At 38.2% G+C, this 25,008-nt stretch overlaps 1 protein-coding gene and 1 long non-coding RNA gene across 4 annotated transcripts in view; one reads left to right on the top strand and one right to left on the bottom strand.

Moving 5' to 3' along the window:
- The window catches only part of SMAD1 (SMAD family member 1), a 76,488-nt gene that overhangs the window by 10,350 nt on the left and 41,130 nt on the right, over positions 1 to 25,008 (bottom strand). For all 3 annotated transcript variants that reach the window (XM_024246199.3, XM_024246197.3, XM_054554533.2), the window contains exons 3-5: positions 8,119 to 8,376; positions 6,086 to 6,202; positions 1,864 to 2,085 (exon numbers count right to left, since the gene is read on the bottom strand). In XM_024246199.3, the coding sequence (XP_024101967.1) occupies positions 1,864 to 2,085; positions 6,086 to 6,202; positions 8,119 to 8,376 (597 nt within the window). The remainder of the gene's footprint in view (positions 1 to 1,863; positions 2,086 to 6,085; positions 6,203 to 8,118; positions 8,377 to 25,008) is intronic.
- On the top strand, positions 2,042 to 23,794 carry LOC129059095 (uncharacterized). Its single transcript, XR_008524793.2, has 3 exons — positions 2,042 to 2,116; positions 17,272 to 17,352; positions 23,108 to 23,794. It is a non-coding gene; the product is annotated as an uncharacterized LOC129059095 (long non-coding RNA).

The raw sequence follows: 25,008 nt of genomic DNA, 5'->3' as shown, positions 1-25,008 counted from the left end.
GGCAGTCTGAGGATAAACACTCTTAAGACCATGCAAATATACTGATTCTCATAAACATTTTCTTTATATTTAGCATCCATTGATGATTCTTGCTGATCCTTACTATGATGGTTGCAAAATGATATTCAAACTTTACCACTGACTCTACATTTATCAACCAGCCTTCCCCATTCACTTATTTATCTATTTATTATGAGTATGGACTTATAAATTTGTATTGTTTTTCAATGGTGTAAAATTCAATACCGTACTGAGGCCAGGCACAGTGTCTCACACACCTGTAATTCCAGAATTTTAGGAGGCCAAGGCAGGCTGATCATTTGAGGTTAGGAGTTTGAGACCAGCCTAGCCAACAAGGTAAAACTCAGACTCTACTAAACGTACAAAAATTAGCTGAGCGTGGTGGTGCACACCTGTAACCTCCCAGCTACTGAGGAGGCTGAGGCACAAGAATCACTTGAATCTGGGAGGTGGAGGTTGCAGTGAGCCAAGATCACACCACTGGACTCCAGCCTGGGTGATAGAGGGAGACTCCGTCTCAAAAAAAATAAAACATAAATAAATATATAAATAAATAAATAAAATGAAGTAAAATTCATCACTGTAATTATTTTGGAGCTCAAATTGTCTGAGAGTTGGCCAGTGGAAGGCCCTCTAAGTTGGCTCCTGAGGCATGCCCCATGATTTCCGTAAGCATTTCTTTACTTCCTGCCACAACAAGATGCTCCAGGGTCCTCCTGTGCCTACCTATCCCAGCCTAGGGGTCAGCCATTTCTTCAAGGAGCCCTAGTTCCTTTTAGTGGGACATGGTATTAGCAATGATGATCTGAACACTAGATGTGCTTATTGCTACTGGGTATGTATGCTTCTGGGCCCTTTCAGCAGGCAGATCAGAAACTATACACAAGTAAAAACAAATATACATACCCATGCATACGCACATAGGTAATACATGAGAACATAAACATGTATACATACATACACATATGTATTACTAAAATCAGAATTTTGCACTGATACCTCTATTCTCCTTCACAGGGTTTATTTTTTGCTCCCCTCCGCATTTATATGCCTGTTTTCCACAGTGGAAACCCAGGCTCCCAACAATATCCACACATTTAGTCATTTGCTTCATCTTTACATATGAAAGTTTCAGAATGGTTTCACTCATACTGCTATGAAATAATCAAGTTTACTAAAAAGAGTTCGGGATTTATTTGAAATCCTAGCCCTACTCTATCTACTCCACTCAGCCTAGGCTGAGGATATATAGTCACTTACTATATTCATAACTTACTAGGCTTGTTTTTTGGTCTTTATTTTTTCTTATTATAAATATATCCATGTCTGATTTTTTGTTCTTTTGAAGGTGCTATCTTATATGGACAGTTGTTCAATTTGGTGTCCCTGTGGGGGTATAATCACTGCAGGGTTCTATCGTGCCACCTTGCACGATGTTTGTGCTAGAATCTAGTTCTTTCTTTTCTATTTACTAAGTTATGGTATTCATTTGAAATACAATTAAGCAATTAACTTTAATTTGCTTTTAATTTTAGGTTGTGATTCATTTTATAACAGCCAATTTATTCTGTAGCAAAATATCATACAGAATAGTGTCTTAAAATGGCAAATCATAATTTCAACTAATTAATTTCAATACTATGAGAGTTGATCGACCACAAAAATCACTGACTGCAAGAGCTTCCAGATAGCAGAAACTGGAAAAATATTTACAAACTGCAGCAAGTGAACATTACCTGGTTTTTGCTACAATAGTTTGTTGCAGGAATGATTTTAAGTCAGCTCTGGAGGAACACGGATACAACAGATAAACATCTGAAAGAGGTTAAAGCAAAAACTCACCTTTTCCAATATGCCGCCTGGTGTTTTCAATAGTGGAATTCCGGTTAACATTGGAGAGCAGCCCAAGGCAGAAACGGTTCTTATTGTTGGAAGGATCAGTGAAACCATCCACCAACACACTTGTGGAGGAGGCATGGAACGCTTCACCCACACGATTGTTGAGCTCATAGTAGACAATAGAGCACCAGTGTTTTGGTTCCTCATAAGCAACTGCTTGAACATCTAGAGGAAAGAAAATGTTATATCAACCAAGGTTAGTGCCTCAGGCTCTCAAAAACTGAAACCGTGTTGTTGAATTGGCTCAGGATCATGGAATGAAGACATTGGAAAAGCAATTGCTATTATAATGTATACGGTTTTTCTATGATGTTTAAAGCAGGTACTTCTTACTAAATATGACATTCTCCTTATTCTCCTAATTGGAGAAAATCGGAAAACAATTTTCTCCAATTACTATCAAATAACCAAAACACCAGCTAAGGAAGCACAGCAAAAACTTTTGCTGAATATTAACAATATGCTAATTGCTCTGTAATATGCAGAAATGGAAATCACCCCTACCACAGACTTTGGCTCACCATCTAAAGAAACACAACAAGTGACAAGTGAAAAAATAAGTGGGAAGAGAACAATAGAAGATAGGAAATATGCCAAAGGTACTGGCATAAAAATGAATTACTTTTGGCAAAGACTAAGTATGCCTATGCTTATTCAAAGCAATGAAAATCAGTTTCTAATTATTGATAAGAAGTTACTTTACCTCATATTAAGTTGCCAATAACTATCACAGCTACAGTGTTGCTCCAGTTCTCAAACTCAGGAAGAAATCTTGCCAGCTGGCCATTCTTACAGAATGAATCATATCTTTCTCATCCAGATTTCATGCTAACTTCCTTATATTTGCTTTAAGTCATGCAGAGCAGGTGTGTTTTGTCTCTCCATTCCCAGAATGGGCCAACAATGGAAATTACCCAACTTTACTGACAGGATGCAGCTTGTTAAGTCAAATCTCTTAAGACTAACAAATCTCCAAACAGAACATGGTTCTAAACATTTGCAACTAAAAGGTTTTAAAGATGAATTCCTTCTGTAGTAAAACCTCTTGTACCACTGCTTTAGAGATTCCAGGAATACAAACCATATATTTCCAGCATACCAATATATAATGATCTGAGGTTTATGACGTCTTGGGTGTACAATAATAAAAGAAAGAAAAAAAAGAAAGTCCACATCAGAAGCCCAGACTATAACCGCTAAGGGAGAAGCACCTCTGTGTTCTTAACATCAAATTCCACAAATACTAAATGCACTTTACTTTAGAATTTGGTAAAAAACAAAACGAAACAACAACACACACACACACACACACACACACACACACACACACAAGGAAAATACTCATGAAAAAACCCACACATAAGTTAGTTGCTTTACATATGTAAGTAGTTAGCTAAAAACATATACTATCTTCCCTGCTTGCTAAGCAACTCTACCACATCAATTTGCTATAATTCAAAGAGCAAAACTTTAGTGATTTACAAGTGCCAAATCTCAAAGCAGACTGCAACATTATTAACAGAAGGTTTTTATCAGCCATCAGGATACTTCAAAATACTATTCATCTAGGTCAGAGGTTGATAAATTTTTTCTGTGAAAGGCCAGAAAGATTTTATGGGCTGTATAATCTTTATCACAACTATCCAATTCTGCCCTTGTAACACAGAAGCAGTCATAGACAATATGTAATGAATGAATACAGCTGTGGTCCAATAATGCTTTATTTACAAAAACAGACAGCAGGCTGAATTGGCCTGTGGGCTGTAGTTTGTTGACCCCTGCTCTAGTAAAATCACCAAAGGTTAAAAAGAAGTTGAAAAAAAAGGGGGGGGGGAAGGAAAAAAATGGCCAACATTCCTTTCTCATGAAAATATTAACTGACTATAAACTATAAAGGAAAAAAAATTAAAGCTATTTAAATGAAAAAAATCTTAAAGCAATTTAAAGATCTGTTTCCTGAAATCAGACATTTTGGGTTTAGTAATAACAGTTACTGGGTCCACATGCTCCTAATAGTGTGGTACTGTGCCTATTCTCTCCTGGTATCCTGGTCCCCAAATATAAATTCCACAGATGTGTGAGATAGGGGTTATTTCCCCCAACCAGAGTGTTCATTGACTCAGAATTATGTTTGATAAGATGTTCAAGAGATAATCAGCAACCATAAAATACAGAGGCAATAAAAAAGATGTAAAAAATCATAATGATTAAAATGGTGTACATTCCAATTTATGACACTGCACATCCAAGAAAGGTCCTTTGAGTTTATCACCCATTTTTTTTTTCTTTTTTTTTTTGAGACTGAGTTTTGCTCTTGTTGCCCAGGCTGGAGTGCAATGGTGTGATCTCTGTTCACTGCAACCTCTGCCTCCTGGGTTCAAGTGATTCTCCTGCCTCAGCCTCCCAAGTAGCTCGGACAACAGGGGCCCACGACCACACCCAGCTAATTTTTTTATCTGTAGTAGAGACAGGGTTTCACCATGTTGGCCAGGCTGGCCTTGAACTCTTGACCTCAGGTGATCCACCAGCCTCGGCCTCCCAAAGTGCTAGGGATTATAGGCATGAGCCACTGCGCCCAGCCTTCATCACCAATTTTTAAACCGACGTTTAAAGCAGTTTTAGGTTCACAGCAAAACTGAGTGTAAGATAGAGTGATTTTCCATATGCCCCCTACCCCCACACCTTCCTAGCCTCTCCCATTATTAATATCCCCCACCAGAGTGGCACATTTGTTGTAAATGATGAACCGAACAGGCCTACAACCAAAGTCTACAGTTTACATCAGGGTTCACTCATGGTGTACATCCTATGGGTTTGGATAAATGTATAATGACATGCAGTTACCACGGTATAATGTGTCATAGAGACAAAATCAATTTTAAGTACTTAAAAATATAAACAACTCCTATTTTAATAAGTATCTCCTATTTTAATAAAAAAGCACTAAAATGAAACAAGACATACCTAGTAACCAAATTGCACTTTAACTTCAATTTGCATAAACATTATATAAATTGCATGACCCATGCCATGTGTTGACTGCAGCAGCGAAGCACTTTCCTTCATGAGAGGTTATTTAGGAACAGTTTTATTTGCCAGGGTGGCTGTGGATTCTAACAGATTCTCAGAGAGTCTACCAAACTTATTTACCTGAGTTCTCTGCTCACTTAAGTCTATTCTACTTGCCTATGTAGAGCTGGAAGAATGATGGCATCCCCCACTCGGTCACTGCTAAGGATATATACAGCGCTGGAATCAAAGACCCATCCTTAACTAAAGGGGGAAAGAAATTTTCATTTCTGCTTGCAAGTTCTTCAGGCTGAGAAGGGGAAAAACTTGTGCCTCAATTTCTTTTAAACAAAGTTAGAAACAAATAGCAAGAAATTCTATTAGTTTGTTCCAGTTGTAGTTACACATACATAAGAGCTGAAAAATAGATGGGGTTTATGAGTATCTATCCTAATTACAGAAGAAAGCCTTTGGACAGCCCAGTTATACCAACTTCCAACTTTGGAAATCACCAGTGAAAACTCTACTTCAGTACTGTTATTGTTTCTAAATACCATTTTGTTCATTTAAAAATACTCTTTTTGGCTGGGTGTGGTGGCTCACGCCTGTAATCCTAGCACTTTGGGAGGCCAAGGTGGGCGGATCACCTGAGGTCAGGAATTCGTGACCAGCCTGGCCAACATGGTGAAACCCTGTCTCTACTAAAAATACAAAAATTAGTCGGGCGTGATGGTGTGCGCCTGTAATCCCAGCTACTTAGGAGGCTGAGGCAGGAGAATCACTTGAACCTGGGAGGTGGAGGTTGCAGTGAGCCAAGATCGCACCATTGCACTCCAGCCTGGGTGACCAGAGCAAAACTCCGTCTCAAAAAAAAACAAACAAAAAAAAATTTTCATCATCAGTTAAAAATTATTAAGTATTAAAGATCTAAACAGATAACTGCAAAATTATTCTCAGGTCTTCATTAGTTAAGTCAGTGTATTTGTTCTTTAAATTAAAGACTTGTTATCCAGGAATTCTACTGAGCTTCTCTTAACATTGGGCTCTATTTTTCTCAAATAGCTCTTTTTAAAGACTAATAAAAATTCGTGAGAGAAAGTAACATCTGGACAAACTTTAGACTCTAAGAAAGGGAACAGGGAGCAATTAGTTTTACCTCCTCTGTTGATTTCTGAGGGCACGGGAGGCGCCATCATGTTTGTGTCCATTGGCTGAGAGCCATCCTGGGTCATGGGGTCTTCAGGAGGCAGGTAAGCAGGTGGGGGCGTATCAGCTACAAAGGTTTTAAAGAAGTTATTTCTTAACCCTTAGTAAACATACACACTCAAAACACATATCCTCTTCTGTACTGAAATTCTCAAGAGATCAAGTTGCCATTTCAATCTCCCCATTAAAAGACTAAAGGCTACAGGCACTGGTCCTGACGTACAATTTCTGAAAAGTATTAACCATGCCACAATCATATACATTTTTGTGAAAATTCAGTGGGAGGAAAAGTATTATACTATATGCCAGTTCCAGAAGCTGTTTGCCTATCCAGGATCACGCTGTTTAAAAGCAATCAGAAGAGTATTTTAAGCACACTTTAATATAATCTGCTTTGAGAGGACCTCTGCATTTCAGTTTCACTGGTAGATGGAAAACCTCTGAAAGCTTCACTGGACTTCTTAAGAAAAGGAGCTTCAGGGTCTTTTGCATTAAATCTATGGGCTTTTAGAAAATTTATCCAGTTTCATTATAGCCTACTGATTAGAACTGTTAATTTTCCATGACTTTAGGGAATCTGTTAGGACCACATTCTCCCTACCCATTTAAATAATCACTAGCTTTAAAATCTCTAGTAACAGAATAATAGAAAATGAATCAGTTTATCACAGCTATCTTCTATTTCAGAATTTACATATATGTTTCTTCTGGCAAATAAGAGGCAAACATGATTTTTTAAACAAAGAACACTAACACAAGTCTTGCATTTTCTTAATATAAAACAAAGGGTATAGGTTTTTCACAAATAATCCTTTTCCATTCAAAAGCAAGCTCCTCACTAGCTATCATGAGTCCATCTAGCATATGTGTCATCATACATCTAGCATAAGCTGCCCATCATACAGGTTAGTGGTGAGGAGGAAGGGAGAGAGGTAGACAGGAAGTCACCAGTTACTTTGATTTTTAAACTAGTCTATCTCCCAACCCTCATCCCAAACAGCTTTGGAGTGAAAAACAGACAAAACAATGTGAAATAAACAAGATTTAAATAAAAGAAGGTAATAAATACATAAATAAAAGGAAGCAATATAAATGTGGACCACTTTTCAATTTTTGAAGGCCTAGCACTGATGTTGAATTCAAATTTACTTAAAAACATTTCAAGCAGCCCAATAAACACACTTGCCCAGTCATTTTCCCTTCCGAAAACATTAATAGATGTTAAGTATATTTGTATATTTTTGTTTAGGGTATCTTTCTTAAGGTCTACTGGCAAGAAATTTGGCACTCTTTTTTTTTTTTTTTTTTTTTTGGAGATGCTTGTTCATTAACCTGTAACTTAAAAATATATAATGTCCTTATTAATCATTTATTTTGATAACCATTACACCATTAGTTATGTCTAAAAAAAGGATAATTGTTTTTTGTCTTTGCTAAGTTGAACAAGCAGATGGTTTCCAGTACTTCTGTTGTAATTCCTTTGTTGTTAAAGTATACGTTTCTTGGGATTACATCATCATTTAAATGAATTTAATTAAGTAGGGGGTGGGATCCCTCAGGAAATATTTTTTCTGAGGTTGCACTTACAACAGGAGTTTTTTCCATGTATGAGAACGATGCTGATTGAGGTTGTGTTCTCATAACAGCAAATGTGTGTAACACACTATTTTTCTTTTTATCAAGAGTAAAGACTGTAACAATTACGCCACTCTCAGAAGGATGCAGCTGTTTCAAAACCTTTTAAAAACAAGGGAAAAATATAGCTTATTCAAGCATCTGTGCCTGACAAGTAAAATAAGACATTTGCTTACTTGATTATGAGGTCTCCTTTCTCCAAAAGTTGTATCCTAAAAGTGCGAGAGCACTATGTCATATACCAGGGCTGAAAACCTCCCTCCACTGCAGGTTGACCCAGCTTTTCCGTGACACTGTGATAACACTGTCTGATATGACCACAGAACATCACTGAACATTCCAACCTACCTGGCATCTGGAAAGGGCTTCCTGGGTCTGAGCTGGTGGGAGAGTGAGGGTAGGTGCTGCTGCTGCTCCCAGGAGAGTTTGGGTAACTGCTATTGGGAGAGTGAGGAAACGGGTGGCTGTTGGGTTGCTGGAAAGAATCTGGAAAAGTGGCGTTGAGTGGCATGTGAGGCTCATTTTGTCCTAAGTTACGGAACTGAGCTAAGAGGCTGTGCTGAGGATTATATTCGCTGTGTCTTGGAACCAGCACAGGAGGAAGTACTAGAAAAAGGAAGGGAAAAAAGAGAAGGACAAAAATGAGAATTACGATCTATAATTACATCACAATAAAGTAAAACATAATCTGTAAGCAACAACAAATTATCTGATCCCTGTCCTGCTGCCAACTCAAAAGCATCATTCAAATGAAACGCTATTTTACCCTCAAGAACAAATGCAGGAACAAATACAATCCCTTTAGAATCACTGATGACATATGCCTGAGATTTGCAGCATTCACAAATTGCCCAAGGAAAGTTGGCAAAATACAATCTTTTAGGTTAAAAATGTTAAGGTTCCCTCATTCTTAATTTTTTCATTCACTAAAAACCAAAGCATAATTGTTTATCACCACTGACAATTATATTTCATAGCCCTGGCTGATAAGACTTCACATTTAAGAGTTAATGCTTATTGAACAATATGAATTATTCACCACAAGTGTTTCAAGCTGACATACTAGTTCACTTTAACACAAAAAAGCAGCATAGTGAATAAAGCTGAAGAGGTAAAATGAGTGAACCGTAGAAAACGCAAATGCCATGAAGATACAGTTAATTATACAAAATATGAGGTGTTTTGTGGGACAGAATTTATCTTGTATCCTGTCCTAGGAGTCACACTTTATGAACATCTTTTTTCTAAGGATCTTACCCACTTTTCAAGAATCCTTAACACCACCTGTGAGGTCAAGGAAGAAATAGGTCATACAATTCACATTCTGCTAACTGAAAACTCAAGGTACAAAGGCAGCCCAATAGGTAGGCACCTGTTGAGAAGCAAAGAAAACGACTCCTGTCACTCCTAAATGTTCTATATTAGGAACCTAAGGAGTTAATAATTGGCATGGTCATCAACCTCCAGAAACCTCCTGAGGCAAAGCCACTATAAATATAATTATCCTAGAAAGGCAGGGCTGGCTAACAGTCAGTTACAGAGCCCTAGCCAGATCCTAGGGTTAGATCCTAAGTTTCCCTGCCAGGGTCACCAGATGGATGCTCTAATAAAGGCCTTTGCAATCCTTCCAGCTCCTGTGGCCTCAGCTACAAAGAGAAAAGCAACCCATTTCATAAACTGCACGAGAGGAGAGAGGAGAGATTTAAAACTTATGATTATTGTTGGTTGTTAGGAATCAGAATATATTTCCCCAAAGAAACAAAATTTGGTGGCAATAGGAATTTAGCAGACTTTTGAGGGCTTTCCAGGGAATCTGTGCATAATTTATATCATTTCTACAGTAAAAATGCTCTTAACACTTGGATTATCACTTTTTTATGAGCTGAAAATTGCTTTTTAGATAAAAATAGGTTTTTTAAAAAGTATTAAAATTTCTCATGTGCTATATTTTATACTCCTACATAATCCCATAGCATCAGATTTGTTATTTCCCTATTTGATCCTTCAGGGACAAATCTTTTGAGTATATAATGAATGTATTTTCTTTTTAGTACAGTGATGGAATCTTCCCAAACCAAACCATTAAAAGCATAAATTCTTCTTCTACTTTTCAATAGTCATCTGAACTATAAAATGCTTTTGTTTTGTTGAAAAAACATTCCTGATAAGGGATCCCCAATGCCAATAAAAATTTATATTCCAAAACAATCCAATACCTTTCAATTACCTTTGCAATGACAAACATTCCCTTTTCTTTTAGCTGCTGTGACTTGAGTTACGATTTCCCAACTTGCCTTTTACAGGCATCTAGCTATGGTCTTAATTATGATTTTTACGCTTAAAAAGGGGAAACATTGGCCCCTAAACCCCTCCCCACAAACGCAGCACCAGACAGCAATCCTTCATGTCCTCTATCCTTCAGAGGACCCCTCCCTCCCACAACACACACGAACAGAGTCCATTAAGGTTGGTGCAAAAATAATTGCAGTTTTTGCATTTAATGGCAAAAACTGCAGCAACTTTGCACCAACCTAACACTTAGTGGAGCATCTGTTTTAGCAGCTCTTGTTTCCTAACAGTTTTAGAACTGGGGACTTACTTGTTCCTACTACTTGCAGATGGGGGCAGTCAGGGAGGAAGAACTAGCCTTTGCGATAGCCACAGCAAAGGGCAATGTATTTCTGCTTCCCAAGTTTATAATCTGCATATGTATTCCTCAAAATGTGAGACTCATCCAATGTTGTGTGTGTAGCATCTTGTTATATATATAAACTACAATTTATCTGATGATACAATTTTATCTTCTGCTGATAAATACTTGGGTTGGCGGAAAAAAAAACCAACTCAACGCTTGGGTTATTTCCAGTTTGAGGCAGTTATAAAAACTTCTATGAACTTTAAAAAATTTAACTTATTTTGAAATAATTTCAAACTTACAGAAAAACTGCAACAGTACGAAGAACACTCAAATACCCTTTACCCAGATTCACCAATTTTTAACATCTTGCCGCATTAACTTACTCATTCTCTCTCCTCCATTCTCCAGCCCTAGAACACAAATACACTTCTTCTGAATTATCTGAGAGCAGGTAACATACATGTCCCTTTACCCTATAGCATTTCAGAGTAACTCCCAAAAGGAACATTAACTTACATACACACATTTGTTATCAAACTTGGGAAATTTAACACTGATGATTTTATCTAATATAAAATCATATTCCAACTCTGTCAACTGTCTCAACCATGTCCTATGTAGCAATTTCCTGATACAGGACCTAAGGTAGAATCACATATTGTACTTTGTTGTCATATTTCTTTAGTCTCCTGTAATCTGGAATAGTTCTTCAGCGTCTTTTTTCCTTCCTGCTTTCATGCTACTGACATTTTTCAATACAGGCAGTTATTTTACAGACTGTTTCTCAATTTGGGTCCCTCTAATGCTTGCCCATGATTAAACTCTGAGATTTTTGGTTGGACTACTAGATAAGTGGTATTATTCCCTTCTCAGTTCATACGCACAGAAGCACACGATGTGTCTGCCTGTTTGAGGTTTAATCCTGATCACTTGGTTAAGGTATTGTGCATTTCTTCCACCGTAGACAGTTTCTATCTTTCCTTTTGTAATTAATAAGTAGTAAGAGATACCATGAGACTGTGTAAATATCCCGTTCCTTATCAAGCGTTATCCCCTATATTTAGCATCCATTTTGCTTGAATAAATTTTTGCTATAATGGTTGTGAACTGAATTTTCTTTAACTCCATTATTCCTTCATTATTAGTCAGAATTCTAAGATGAGGACATGCTTTTCCATCTCTTGTGTCTATATGCCTATATATAACAGTTATCAGTATGGCTTCATGGATTCTTAATCAATGAGCTATAATCTATAAATATCTATTTTGATGGTCATATTGTCTTAGATTTGGCCATTGGGTGCCTGTTCAAGCTAGTCCCTGTGCCTCTGTAACATGTTCCAATTATTTGAGTATTTCTTAATTTCTGGAACAAGACATTCCAGGCTTATCTCTTACCTTCCCTTTCCGCCACTCCAGCAATCTCTGGTTCCCTTTAGTGAGGAATAGTATTTAGAAACCAAAATCTGGGATTTGGCTGTGTTCTGTATGTCTACTGGAGCCACATTGATTCTAAGCCCTGTGTGTGTGCGTGTGTGTACTGGAAACTGGGTTATGCTGTTACATCCAAGTGTAAGCCAACTCCACAGGGTTTTCATTTGCCTTTCTCTGTTTCCTATCTGTATCTCCTTATTTCAACAGTGAGAACCTTGGCTACCAACATCAAAGTATTTATGAATGTGCTTAATTCTACGATACACGGAAAAAATTTCAGAAATTATAAAATAAACCTACTAAGACAAGTTTTGGGTTTATTCTCTTTAATTTTTTTTTTTTTTTGGTATACTAAGTACTTGGATTCATTCAAATTCATTCAAAATCTACTTGGATTCATCCCTCTCTTCTCTTCAGTGTTATTTTATTACTTTGAAATTTTATTCAATTTCTCCCTTTCACAGTTAGTTTATTTGAATACATCTGTTGCTGTTTGCGCTTAGTTTTAGGAGTTCCCCTCTCTCATTCTTGTTGATTTAATTTTACTTTTTAAATACAGACAATATTAACATGATTTTAAAGTCAAAACAATATACTCCCTACCACATCCCTTCTAACTTAGTCCTCCAATTTTAACATCCTCCTAGGGTCATCAATTTCATTTTTTTCTGGCTTATCTTGTGTTTCTTCTTGAAAAAAAGCAAGCAGATAAATGGATGCTTTCTTATTTCGTCTTAACTGCTAAAAAGAAAGGTAGCCTACTATATATGCTCTTTTGCACTCTGCTTTTTTCACCTATATATGAGAAACAACTTCATATTAGTGCACAGAGGTCTTCCTCATGTGGTTTGACAGATAATAACACCAAAGTTGATTTAACAATCTCCCATATCTGGCCATTTAGGTACTTCACAATATTTTACCATAAAATGTAATACTGCAATGACTGTGCATATATATGGTAGCATTGTCAAAGGTGTATCTTCAGGGCAAATTCCTAAATGTGGAAATGCTGGGTGAATGGGTAAATGTATATATAACTTTGTTATTGCCAAGTACCCCTTTCCAATGGTTGCACCATTTTGCACTGTCACATAGGAGTGCCTTTTTCCCATACCTTCCAGAATAGAGTCTGTCAAGCTTTTGAATCCTGACAACCTGATGGGTGAGAAATGACATTTTGGTGCAATTTTAATTTACATTTCTCTTATAGTGAAAGTTGATCTCATCTTTTCATGTATTTCAGAGAGTGCCTTTCTATCTTCTTCTTTGAACTGTTGGCTTATGCCTTTTGCCCATTTTTGGTATTTTCATCCTTCATTAAAAAAAACAACATACTAGAGATACTAGCCTGTGATATATGTTGTGGATATTTTACCATGACTATCATTTGTCTTTTCACTTTGTTTATGTGTATTTTTTGGTAGGCACATTTATCAACATATTATTTTATCGTATATTTATTTTTGAGTCCTAGAAAGCCTTCTCCTATACCCAGATTATAAGGAGGAATTCATCCATGCATACTTCTAGTGCATATAAAGCTTCATAATTTATTTAGCTCTGTGATCCCTTTGGAGTTTAGTTTTATTTGTGGTATGAGGAATGGATCTAATTTTATCTTTCTCTAAATGGTTAGCCAGTTAACCCCAACACCATTCATTAAAAGCCCATCTTTGACCAAGTGATTGGAGTTGCCACTTTAAAAAAGTTCCATAAATGTTCGAGTCTACTTTTAGACATTTAATTCCACTACACTTCATCCTGTTCTAGTCTGTGCCCTAGTACCACTCTGTTTTAATTATAAAGGCTTTATAGAGATTTTAATATCTGATAGGGCCAGCCCCTCTCACAGTTCTTCCTTTTCAGAAGTGTTTTGTTTGCATGCTTAAGCTTTCCATATGACTTAGTTATCACCTTGTTTACCTCCAGTAAAAAAAGTTATTAATACTTTCATTGAGGTCACATTATATTCATAAATTAAGTAAAGATTAATATCTTGATGATGCTGAAATGCCCTTCTGAAGATGTAGGAAGGTCTATTCAAGCCTACTTTGTGTTCTACAAGTATTGTCTGTATTAGTTGCTAACACTGCTGTAACACAATACCACAGACTGGCGGCTTAAACAACAGAAAATTATTTTCTCACTGTTGCTGTGAAGGCTGGAAATCCAAAGTCAAAGTGGTGGCAGGTTGGTTTGCCTGAGGCTTCTCTTCTTGGCTTGCAGACAGCTGCCTCCTCAGGTGTACTCACATGGCCTTTTCTCCTGAGGTCTCTGAATGTTTCATCCCTCTTCTTATAAAGACCCCAGTCAGACTGCATTAGGGCCCATGCTCATGGTCTCATTTTAATTTAATTACCTCTTTTAAAGGCCCTATCTCCAAAAACAGTCATATTCTATGGTGCTTGGGGTTAGGGCTTCAATATATCAATTCTGGGGCACGCAACTCAGTTCCTAACACCACATATAGGATTTGTATATTTCTTGTTAAATTTATCAAGTTGTTGCTATTTTCAATGAGATTAAATGAGGCTTCTTCTCCAATGTATCTCCTAACTGGTAATTACTACCACATGGTCCACAGCAGCACTTACAAAAATTTCCTTCTCTTATTTGCTTTTTTAAAAACAAATTTTATTATTATTTTTAGAGCTGGGGTCTTGCTATGTTGCCCAGGCTGGAGTGCTGTGGCTATTCACAGGCATGATCATAGAGCAATTCAGCCTCAAACTCCTGGGCTTAAGCGATCCTCCTGCCTCAGCCTCCTGAGCAGCTAGGACTACAGGTGCCTGCCACCATGCACAGTTAATTTTTATTTTTTGTAGAGACAGGGTCTCACTGTGTTGCCCAGGCTGGTCTCAAACTCCTAGTCTCAAGCTATCCTCCTGCCTCAGCCTCTCAAAGCACTGGGATTACAGGCATGAGCCACCACACCCACCCTGGAGACTGTATAAGTAGGGTGTCTGTAAGTTCTAGCTTGCCTGGGATAGTCCCAATTTGTACCTGTTGCCCGATGTAATTAGTAATAGGTGACTCTTGTCAATTTCAAGCCTTCTGGCTTGGACAGTAAATGTTCACATTAACTATAAGCAATGACTAATTAAATTCAGGAAAGTAAAGAGACAGGTCTGGAACAGCTGCCAGCCCTAGAAAGAAGTATTAATGTTGCAGAGAGGAGACACATAGAAGTTAGTCAGGCTGGGTTAAGCCTACACACATGTGCTGCTGTAAAATAACAAGGCCCAGGCCTCTCTCCCTGTGTGGAATCCTGAACGACAATGCTGTGGTTCTCTCCCAGATGTCTCTCACTCTACCCCCACTTCATGCTCCTTTCATTTCAGCAAGATTTCAGTAAAGAATAATTAAAATATGTTTTCTATTAGGTGAAAAGGAAAGAAACATTCAGATAATTATTCATGTTTAAGCACACTTTCTTTGTGCAATTCTCATTTCTTGGATGAGAGATTTACCAGCCTAAAGAATGAGGATTTGCAAACTGCAGGCCCAACTCAGGTCACCAATAGGAAGGGAGAGAGGGTCAGCAGTGTTTCCCTCTGACTCGTTCTATGTCTCAGGCTGTTCCTATTTTATGGAAAACAAATATGGGAACATAAGACTTTTCTGGGGAACCATTTTCTTAGTGCACTAAGGTGACCCTTGCTTGGTAACTTCAAAATATGGCTAAAGTGTGGGACTTCCCTCTTTTAAGGGTTGCTCCTATTGGTTAATTTGAATAAGAATCTGCTTTCAAAGAGAAGCCCAATGTTAAAACATCTTTCTTTGTACACATGAATTTCTTCTGAGTTATTTAAAAATCAGACCATGTATGCCCTTCTTGTATCCTAGGAGCTCTAACTCTGGTAAAAACCCAAATCTTTTCTCCCACCCTAACCTCTCAAATATATTCTGAAAAAAGGCCCCTACGTGATTTCACCAATCCTCTCCACTCATTTGAAAATGTCTAATTGTGTTATGTCTTTAAAAGGCTGAAGCTATCTTCTTTTCCTGATCTCTTTTCCTTTTCTCTCAGGAGAAAAAAATCTTCAGATTTCTGCCTTTTCTCAGTGACGTTAACTCTGCTTTTCAAACTGTGCATCTCTGTTAAAAATAAAATCCCTTTTCCAGTCAACAGGGAAACCCAACTAAGAATGTTTCAGGAAGCAAAAGTTTCAGAGATATTTGTGATTCTGCTATCACACTCAGCTTTTCGGTGTTGCTAAGGTACAAGGAAAAGAATGAAAAAGAACAGTTAAAATTGTAGAGAGGGGCTGAGCTCTGGAAAGGATTCCTGTAAACTCTAGATGTGAGAGCTTTTTTAAGATTTTGAAGTACTGCTTGAAATTCTATCACCAAGTTGTCAGTGGTAAAGTAGTCTAGTAATGAGACAAAGTCTGACAAATCCCCACGTGGGCTGTGACCCACCAAATGTTCGTGAGAAAGCAGCTTTTTTCTTTTTTAAACACACAAGAGAGTTCTGATGTATGTTTGCCCATACAGAAGTAACGGAAAAAAAAAAAAAAGAAGAAGTAACAGACACAAGCTACCTGTTACCTGGCAGTACAGAAATGCTTTCTAGTTCTGACAAGGTGGAAAAGGCATTTAGGTTAGAGTCAAGACACCTTAGTTCTAGTTCTGACTCCCGTAACTACCTTTGTGACTTTGAGCCAATCACTTTATGTCTCAGGGACTCAGTTTCCTCACACAAAAGAGCAAGAAACTTGCTTTCCACAGGGTCTTCCTGCTCTAAATTCTGCAAGTCTTCTGATTGATGAGAATGCTGCTCATGTACACCTGGACCTTCGTAATGTCCAAAGCTCAGCTCCAGATGGCATCTAAGTTGAATCTCAGGACATTTCAGTGAGGCCACCTACAAGCAGAAAGGAGGCCCAGGGCTAGGGGAAAAATGGCCCCAGAGCCAGTCAGCTGCAGCAATTCTCGTGAGAAAGGGAGGGCAAGCTGCCAGAGCAGCTGTGCCCAATATGATGCCTACACGAGACAGATGTCCCCAGTAGAATGTGTTCAGTGACCTTCTAAACAGAGACACTTCAAATAGGAAGTGCCAGAAAGGGTAAGAGTAAGAACACTTAAAATTAATAGTATACACATTTATGAAATAAAATTCCTTACCTCAGCACATGTCAGGGAAATTTTATGCTGAAGAAATGATTCTTGGAACCTCAATAGAGGTTAAATTTTAATGAAAATATATAACAGCCTAAATCCCTGAGTGGTGGCACTTTTTTTGTCTGCTTATTGGTGATGAGGTGATAGTATGGAGGGTCTATAATATAAGGTTCACCGGGTACCATATATGCCTCCATCATGCAGGGCACTGCAGGTATGAGTCAAGAGGACAGACACTGTCCTTGCCCATTGGGAAAAGTGTCTATCACTAAATCCTCACAGCAGTTATCTCTGTTTTACAGGTGAAGGATCAGGCTCAGCCTAGCTAAGTAACCCATGCAAGGTCGCACAGCTGCTAACTGAGGGCCAGGATGTGAATCAAGGTCTGCTCATAACCACTAGACAATCACTCAGTACTATAAAACTGGAAAGAGATTGTGGAAGTTGTTTTTTAAATTCTTTTTCCATCCTTCTGTTTGTTTTTTGGGGGGCAAGATCTTTTTAAAAGGTATGATAGCTTTGCCTAAAGGTAGCAACACTGTAGTATTTACTTTCTGGGAGTATAGTTACTCAACTACAAATATATTAAAAGACAAATATGTGAACATAATTTGACATAGAGAAATGAATTTCATTCAACAATATCATCAAGCATTAAACAAAAGCCACTAAATTTACCTAAAAATCACCTAAATCTAACTCAACTTCTGAGAATCCAATTTCCTAGATAATGCCAGGCCAATGAATTCTTTTTGTATACCACAGATTATTTTCTTGAAAAATACCTTCTCTGGGCACCCACAGAACATCTGCTATGACTCCATGACCTAGTTCAGATTCCTGCTCCAACCTACCTTTGTGGCTTTTTGCAGTTTTCATCTGCTAGTTTCATACTTCTGCACCTTTGCTCACTTGGCCATATTTCCAAGTCTCAGTTCTAACAGCACTCCCATGGTGCCTTTCCTGGTCTTTCTACCCACCCCTGGTAGAAAAGAATTCCTCCCTGTGCCTCAGTGTGCCCTACACAGACTTTCATTGTAGCATCTGCAACATTTTATTGCTAAGTTGACTTTACTTCACCTGGACTGTAATGCCTTTGTGGGTAGAACTGATTTTCTTTCTTTTGAAAGGAAATAGGTGCCAGTGTCTGGCACCTAACAGGTCCTGAATGAATGTTTTTTCAATTATTGTATGTTTGTAAATTGTATTGCTATTCCTGACCTGTCTAGTATAAGTGGGTTTATATAAACCAGTCTTTCTCAAAGTTCGGCCCTCAGACTCTTTGCACCTGAATTAGATACTTATTCAAAAAGGCAGATTCTTATACCTCATCCCAGATATAAGAAGTCAAAACCTTCAGCAATTATGGGTGAATACAGCCTAGGTACAGGAAGACAAATGGTTACTACATGCACTGGCAAGAGAGCTAGGTGTCTGGCTCTATCTATGTCTCTAAGTAGCTGTGGAACTTGAACTTCAATTTTTCTCATCTTAAGTCAAATTTCTAGAGATCATCTCTTTCACTTACAAAAAACTCTACAGTGTTGGTCCTGATTCTTTGACAGTATACAGATATAAATCCAAATGACATGGAAAAGGCTGGCATGGCTTTATAGTAAGCTTACAGAAAATTTATAGGGCCCAGTTTTTTTGGTCAAGAGGTACGTTGTCATGAAAAAGCACTGGCTTGGGATCAAGATAGCCCAGGGTCTTAGCTGTATGAATTTAGGTGGCATAAATTCTCACCTCAGTTTCCCCAAAGGGATAGCAAGCCCTTAACAGCACTCTGAGAATCAAGAATGGTGGCACACAGCAGTTTGTCAAACCTAGTTCCCTCTCTGTCTTTTTTCTTCCTACTTTCACCCTAGTAGTTTCCTTTCTTTTGCCAAGTATTTATTTGCTTTACTTCCAACAGAAGGAAGGTGCTATGTTATTAGAGACTTCGAAAGTTGTTAGAGGTAGAAAAAAACTTCAGGGTATAACCTAAAAACATCAGGAGAAAAAAAAATACCTTCAAAAGCCACACATGAAGTATAGTAACAGTCAGAAGCAGGTTTTAGTTTCTCAGTTCCAAAATTGGAAATTCTGCTTATTTACTAGCCGATTAACTAGGGCAATTTACTATTTAAACCTCACTTTTAATAGTAAAATAGGAATAATAGTACTTCTCAGATTTTCTTTTAATATGGTGCTTATATATGTGTGTACCAAGTGACACATACCAAGCTGTACCAGATATTAACTCATTTAATCCTCTTAATAACTCTGATCCTAGGTACTACATTACCCCTACTTTATAAAAGTGGAAAATGAGATACAGAGAATGAGATAGAGAATGTATCACCAATAACCAGGGGAGACAGGATACAAACCTAGGGAGCCTGGCACTGCAATCCAAGTTCTTAGCCACTGTGCTATGGTGTCTCTCAATGTTGCACAAGTTAGTTTTAACAAAGTTCCATAAGCACTCAGTGAGAGGCAGTCATTACACAAAGAGCAGTTAGCCTATGGTGTCTAATCATCTATTGCACGACTGATATGTAAATGATTAACCTAGGTGTCACCCAGACATCTTTGTTTGATTTGTAACTGCAGCTGAATTAATTATATTCAGCTCATTCTGAGTTTATATTTGATACAATTAAATATATTACACAAAAATGACATACTTGGTATCTAATAAAGAACATTATGGTCAGGCGGGGTAGCTCACGCCTGTAATCCTACCACTCTGGGAGGCCAAGGTGGGTGAATCACTTGAGGTCAGGAGTTTGAGACCAGCCTGGGCAACACAGTGAAACCCCCCCGTCTCTACTAAAAAATACAAAAGTTAGGCCGGGCGCAGTGGCTTACGCCTGTAATCCCAGCACTTTGGGAGGCTGAGGCGGGCAAATCACGAGATTAGGAGTTCGAGACCAGCCTGGCCAACACAGTGAATCCTGACTCTACTAAAAATACAAAAAATTAGCTGGGCATAGTGGCGGGCGCCTGTAATCCCAGCTACTCAGGAGGCTGAGGCAGGAGAATCACTTAAACCCAGGAGGTGGAGGTTGCAGTGGGCCAAGATCGTGCCACTGCACTCCAGCCCTGGTGACAGATTGAGACTCCATTTCAAAAAAAATAAAATAAAATATATACGCGTGTGTGTGTGTGTGTGTGTGTGTACACACACAGAAAAATTAGCTGGGAGTGGTGGTGCATGCCTGTAGTCCCAGACACTCGGTAGGCTAAGGCAGGAGAATCACTTGAACCCAGGGCCGGGGCCGGGGCGGGGAGGGGTGGAAGGTGCAGTGAGCTGAGATTGCGCCACTGCACTACAGCCAGGGTGACAGGGTGGGATTCTGTCTTGAAAAAAAAAAAAAATTACTGATCAACGGGAAATAAACAGAAGCCTCCATAAACACTTCAAGGGCAGATGCAGACTCGCAACTCAAAACTCATGCAGCTGGTATACATATGATCACATTCTCTACTACCAAAAACTCTGGATGCCCCTCCTTTTTGTTGAGAGAAAACTGATTAAAGAAAAGACTTCTTTTGGGAAGCAGTATAGTACAGTGGTTAGCAGCATGGATTTTGCAGTTAGGCTTTAATTTGAATCCTGGCTTTGCAGATACAAGTTGTATGAAAAATTTACTCAAATTCTACATTTCAGTAGCCACGTTGGTACCATCTTCTGGCAGTCGTGGTTAGGATTAAATGAGAATAGATGGTAAGTGATAAGCACAGTGTCCAGCACACAGGAAGCATAAAAAGTCACTATTTTAACTTTGTTAATATTTTATTCTAATAATATCATTCCTTTTCTGAATATCTGTTTAATGGAAAGTTGTTTACATTACAAATTTTGTTTCTATTCTAAGAAAGATACACAGAAGTGATGTTCCTTGTATCACTATTTCAGTCATATTGTTTCAAGAATGCATTAGTACATAAAGCCTTTTCACATGCATTAACTTTATCCTCAACCTGAAAAGTAGATGTAACCACTCCCCCATTTTATGGGTTAGCAAACACAAGCTCAAAGAGGACAAATGACTAACCCAAGGTCAAAGTTATCAAGTGCCAAAATTCAGTCCAGGCCTTCTAGCCCTAGATTCTTCCCACCATATTTTAACTACTAAAGAGAAATAAATATCTCCTTTAAATGGCCTTATTGTCCAGAATATCCTAAAGAACTCCACATTTACTGGTTGGCAATGGCATTCTACAGTGAGCAAGAGCCTTTTCCTTCTCCCCCATTCATCATCAGCATGGATTCCTGTTTTTCTCCCAGTGGTTTGTAATTCACTTCTGTCCTTAATTATTCTGTTGATCAAATTGTCTCAGATCTGTCACAAGCTGGCCTCTGGGTCCTTGTGACATGCTCCCATCATTTTTCTCTTAAATAACATTTTAAGATTAGCTATTATTTTTCCTATTTAAAAGCTGTAAGTTATATGTGAATAGACATTTATCTACAACTTTTCTCCCACGTTGATCATCTTACTTAAATATCTGTCAAGCACACCACCATACCCTGGGTAAACTTCTCAGGTGCTCAAAGAAAGGTATTGTCACACACAAAAAATACTGCAAAATCTGCCACAAAGCTAGCTAGCTAGAACTAATAGGGAAACTACAGGGAAACAAAGGCAAAAACATATAAGGCAATTTCACTCTGTTACTTATACGTTTATTTTTAGTTTACAATAAGCTGTCCAAATACTCCTTATAAAATCACTCTTCTTTTATTTTATTCTCACTGAACATCCCAGACAGGCCACTGGGCAATTAGTCAAGTGAAGGTGATGTGCGACCACATAAGCCAGACCACGCCAGGCCACAATTTAGATAAAAAATGGCTTTTCTCATGCGAAAGAATAAAGAACTAAGAAGAGCAGTATCTCTTGGAGAGCTGTTTTAGAACCAGGGTAGTGATATAGCAGAATATAAACCTGATCTTCCATTTTTAAAACCTGCTAAGATTCCAGAGCATGAACATTACAATTTAGAGAACTGGAGGAAAATTGCCAAACACTCCTTTGTTGACCTAAATCTTGATTTAAGCCACAGAACGTGTTTCCAACACCCTAGATCTTTTATCAAGGAAATTACATTTACCTCTAGTTACATAGTTTTATGTGGAGCAGACCTGCAATTGAGTATTATGGTCAGGCTTCAGTGCTAGAGAAATCCTGTTGAGGACTGAGGGCAATGATAATTAGAAAAGTGGAGTGGGTAAGCAGCAAGCGATTATCTCTCCATCTCCCATACACGGGGAGGCCTGGCCCAGCTCAGCCCAGCTCAGCCCAACCCAGCCCAGCCCAAACCCAGGGGAAACGAGTCTGCATGCAGACATTCAAACTAGATTCAGCACCAGTATCAAACAACTACACCAATCCCCAGCCAAACTGGCAAATTAACAAAATGTGGGGGTTTTAGCTCTACTATTCTGCAAGCCCTCTTAGATTTTTACCACAGTGCTCATGGTATCCACCCTACAGCTGCTCCAAATCCTCCAGCTCTGCTTCTTCAAAACAAATAAACCCTTGTTGTTTCCCCATCTCCTCCCCAAACAAATCTCATTTTTCCAAATATCAGGGCAGAGGTTTGATGATCTGGCTAATTCATGCTTATTAGTCATGATGCTTAGTCTTTACGGAGAATATTTTCATTTTAAGGGGAAAATGGCAAGGGGATAGAACATATATTTGAGAGAAAGCAATCTCTGGTCTGTTCTCTGGCCTTTTGATATCTAGCACCAAAGAGGCTGAAAGTAAAACCAAATTAATCAGCCTGAGATCATTACATAAGCTGACCACCCTCTTCTATTTCTCTCCTTTTTCCAAGTATCCAGAAAGGCCACAGAGCACTCCCACATGAGGCAAATCACCTGTGACTCCTCCTAAACTCAACCACATATAAAACTTACTCAAACCTCCAAGAAATCATTGTTTCAGGATGATCCACATGTGGGAATAATAAGCCAAAAAGCACAATTCAGAAGGTCTTAATTATTATTTCACCCAAAGCTAGTCTTGGAAATATTAGCCTGGTTTTTTTCTTTTAATTTAAAATATGACAAATATTTTTCTATGGTTTTCAAAATTGCTGTTTTTCTTCAGCTACTTTTTTTTTTCGTTTTCTCTTTAACAGCTGCTGGCTGGCTGGTGTTCTTTCTGCTCTATGAACTAGCAATGGAGGGTGGAAGACAGCTGCACTTTAAATGAATCTGAAAGATCTGAAAATATCTTCTCTTGCCCACCTAATATTGCAGAAATAGAATAAGAAGAAAAATAATAAAGCAGAAGATAAACGTCAGGAAAGCAAAAGTATGAGAAAGGTACTTTGTATGATCTATAGACTACTGTCTTAAAATTTCAAATTAAAGTAGATTTGGCGATAGAAAAATTCTGCCCAGAAACAAATCACATTGTAGTTGTCTAAACGTCTGCTTCCATCGATGTATAACAACTTATGTACTTTTACAGTTTATGTAAAAGTAACATATAGTAATGGCTGAAACAGTATCTATTCATCAATTAATAACCCAAAACAAATGCCACAAACAATGCATTTAAGAACAGTTACTCAGAACAAAAAAAAATTAAAATAACAAGCTTCACATTTTGCCTAGGATTTAACACTGGAATCCACTAAAAGATCTGGGTATAAAATCCTACTCATGACTATATGATTTCATCTGTTTCTAGTAATATTATAGATGAAAATGATAAAATTATCAACCATAAGCCAATGCCAATGACAAAATCCTGGAAAGCGTTCACTGTCTTATCTCCATGTCCACTAGGCTGTGTGGATAGAAATCTAAGTAGTGACCTTGTGCTTTTTCAAAAAAGAACTTCCAGACTGAGCATGGTAGCTGATGCCTGTAATCCCAGAACTTTGAGAAGCTGAGGTGGGAGGATCCCTTGAAGTCAGGAGTTTGAGGCTGCAGTGAGCTATGACTGCGCCACTGCACTCCAGCCTGGGCAACAGGGCCAGATCTTGTCTCAAAAAACCAAACCAAAACAAAAAGCCAAAAAAGAACTTCCATGTAGACTGAAGAATGAAGCCCTGAGAGGACTGTGGAAGAGCAACTGCAAAAGCCAGGGGGCACCCACCCCACCCTAAGGCACCCCTCCTGCCAGAAGCCTCTGCAACTGCCTCAGTGGCTCTGCCCGGAACCCAAACTTCAAGCGCAAAAGCTGATTTTATCTCCTAACTCTTAAAACTTTCTTCCTTCACTTCCAAGCTATTAATACATACACCTCTCCCCCACACCAAAACTATTATGAGAAACATGCAAACTAGGATTACAAACATATAATAACTATACATATTTTTGTTTATAGTTATACAAATACACATAGTATATTTGTATGATAGTAATTCCTATGGAACACCTTTATGCTAGTTTTTCTCAGTCTTGATCTTTCATTGTGTTTTCCCTGGTCTATTTTATTAGTAATTCTTTTCTATTTTATTGTATGTCCACCTGTAAACTGATTTAAGTCCTTTCTGCACTGAAACATACACATATATCCCATCAACACAGAGATTGCAACACCATGTGTTATATGTGTCAGAGTGAGCAAGCTTTTCTGTGGTGACTCCTGGGTGTGTAAGAGTTAGTTGCAGTCTCTGTCCACACCTCTATTCAATTTAGAATACAGTGCTGTAATTACATGCTAACCTTCTGGGGCAGGCACAGTTCCTGAGGAGTTAGTTTATCATGTGCTTTAAATGTCTGAATAAAAAGAAATTTAGACATGCAGAAATACAAGGCATAATGCCTTATTTTAATTTTTATAGTTAATATTATTGCTAATTAATCCCAAATATTTAAAAACTTAAAAAAAATTTCAACTAGACTGAAGTTTTTTGTTATCACAGACATGTCATATAAAAACACATTCACAGCCAGGCACGGTGGCTCACGCCTGTAATCCCAGCACTTTGGGAGGCTGAGGCGGGCAGATCACAAGGTCAGGAGTTCGAGACCAGCCTGGCCAAATGGAGAAACCCTGTCTCTACTAAAAATACAAAAATTAGCT

This window comes from Pongo abelii, chromosome 3 (genome assembly GCF_028885655.2).
Source record: "Pongo abelii isolate AG06213 chromosome 3, NHGRI_mPonAbe1-v2.0_pri, whole genome shotgun sequence".
Classification (NCBI taxonomy): domain Eukaryota; kingdom Metazoa; phylum Chordata; class Mammalia; order Primates; family Hominidae; genus Pongo; species Pongo abelii.
The sequence above is the reverse complement of the archived record's forward strand: the minus strand, read 5'-3'. Positions and strand labels throughout refer to the sequence as shown.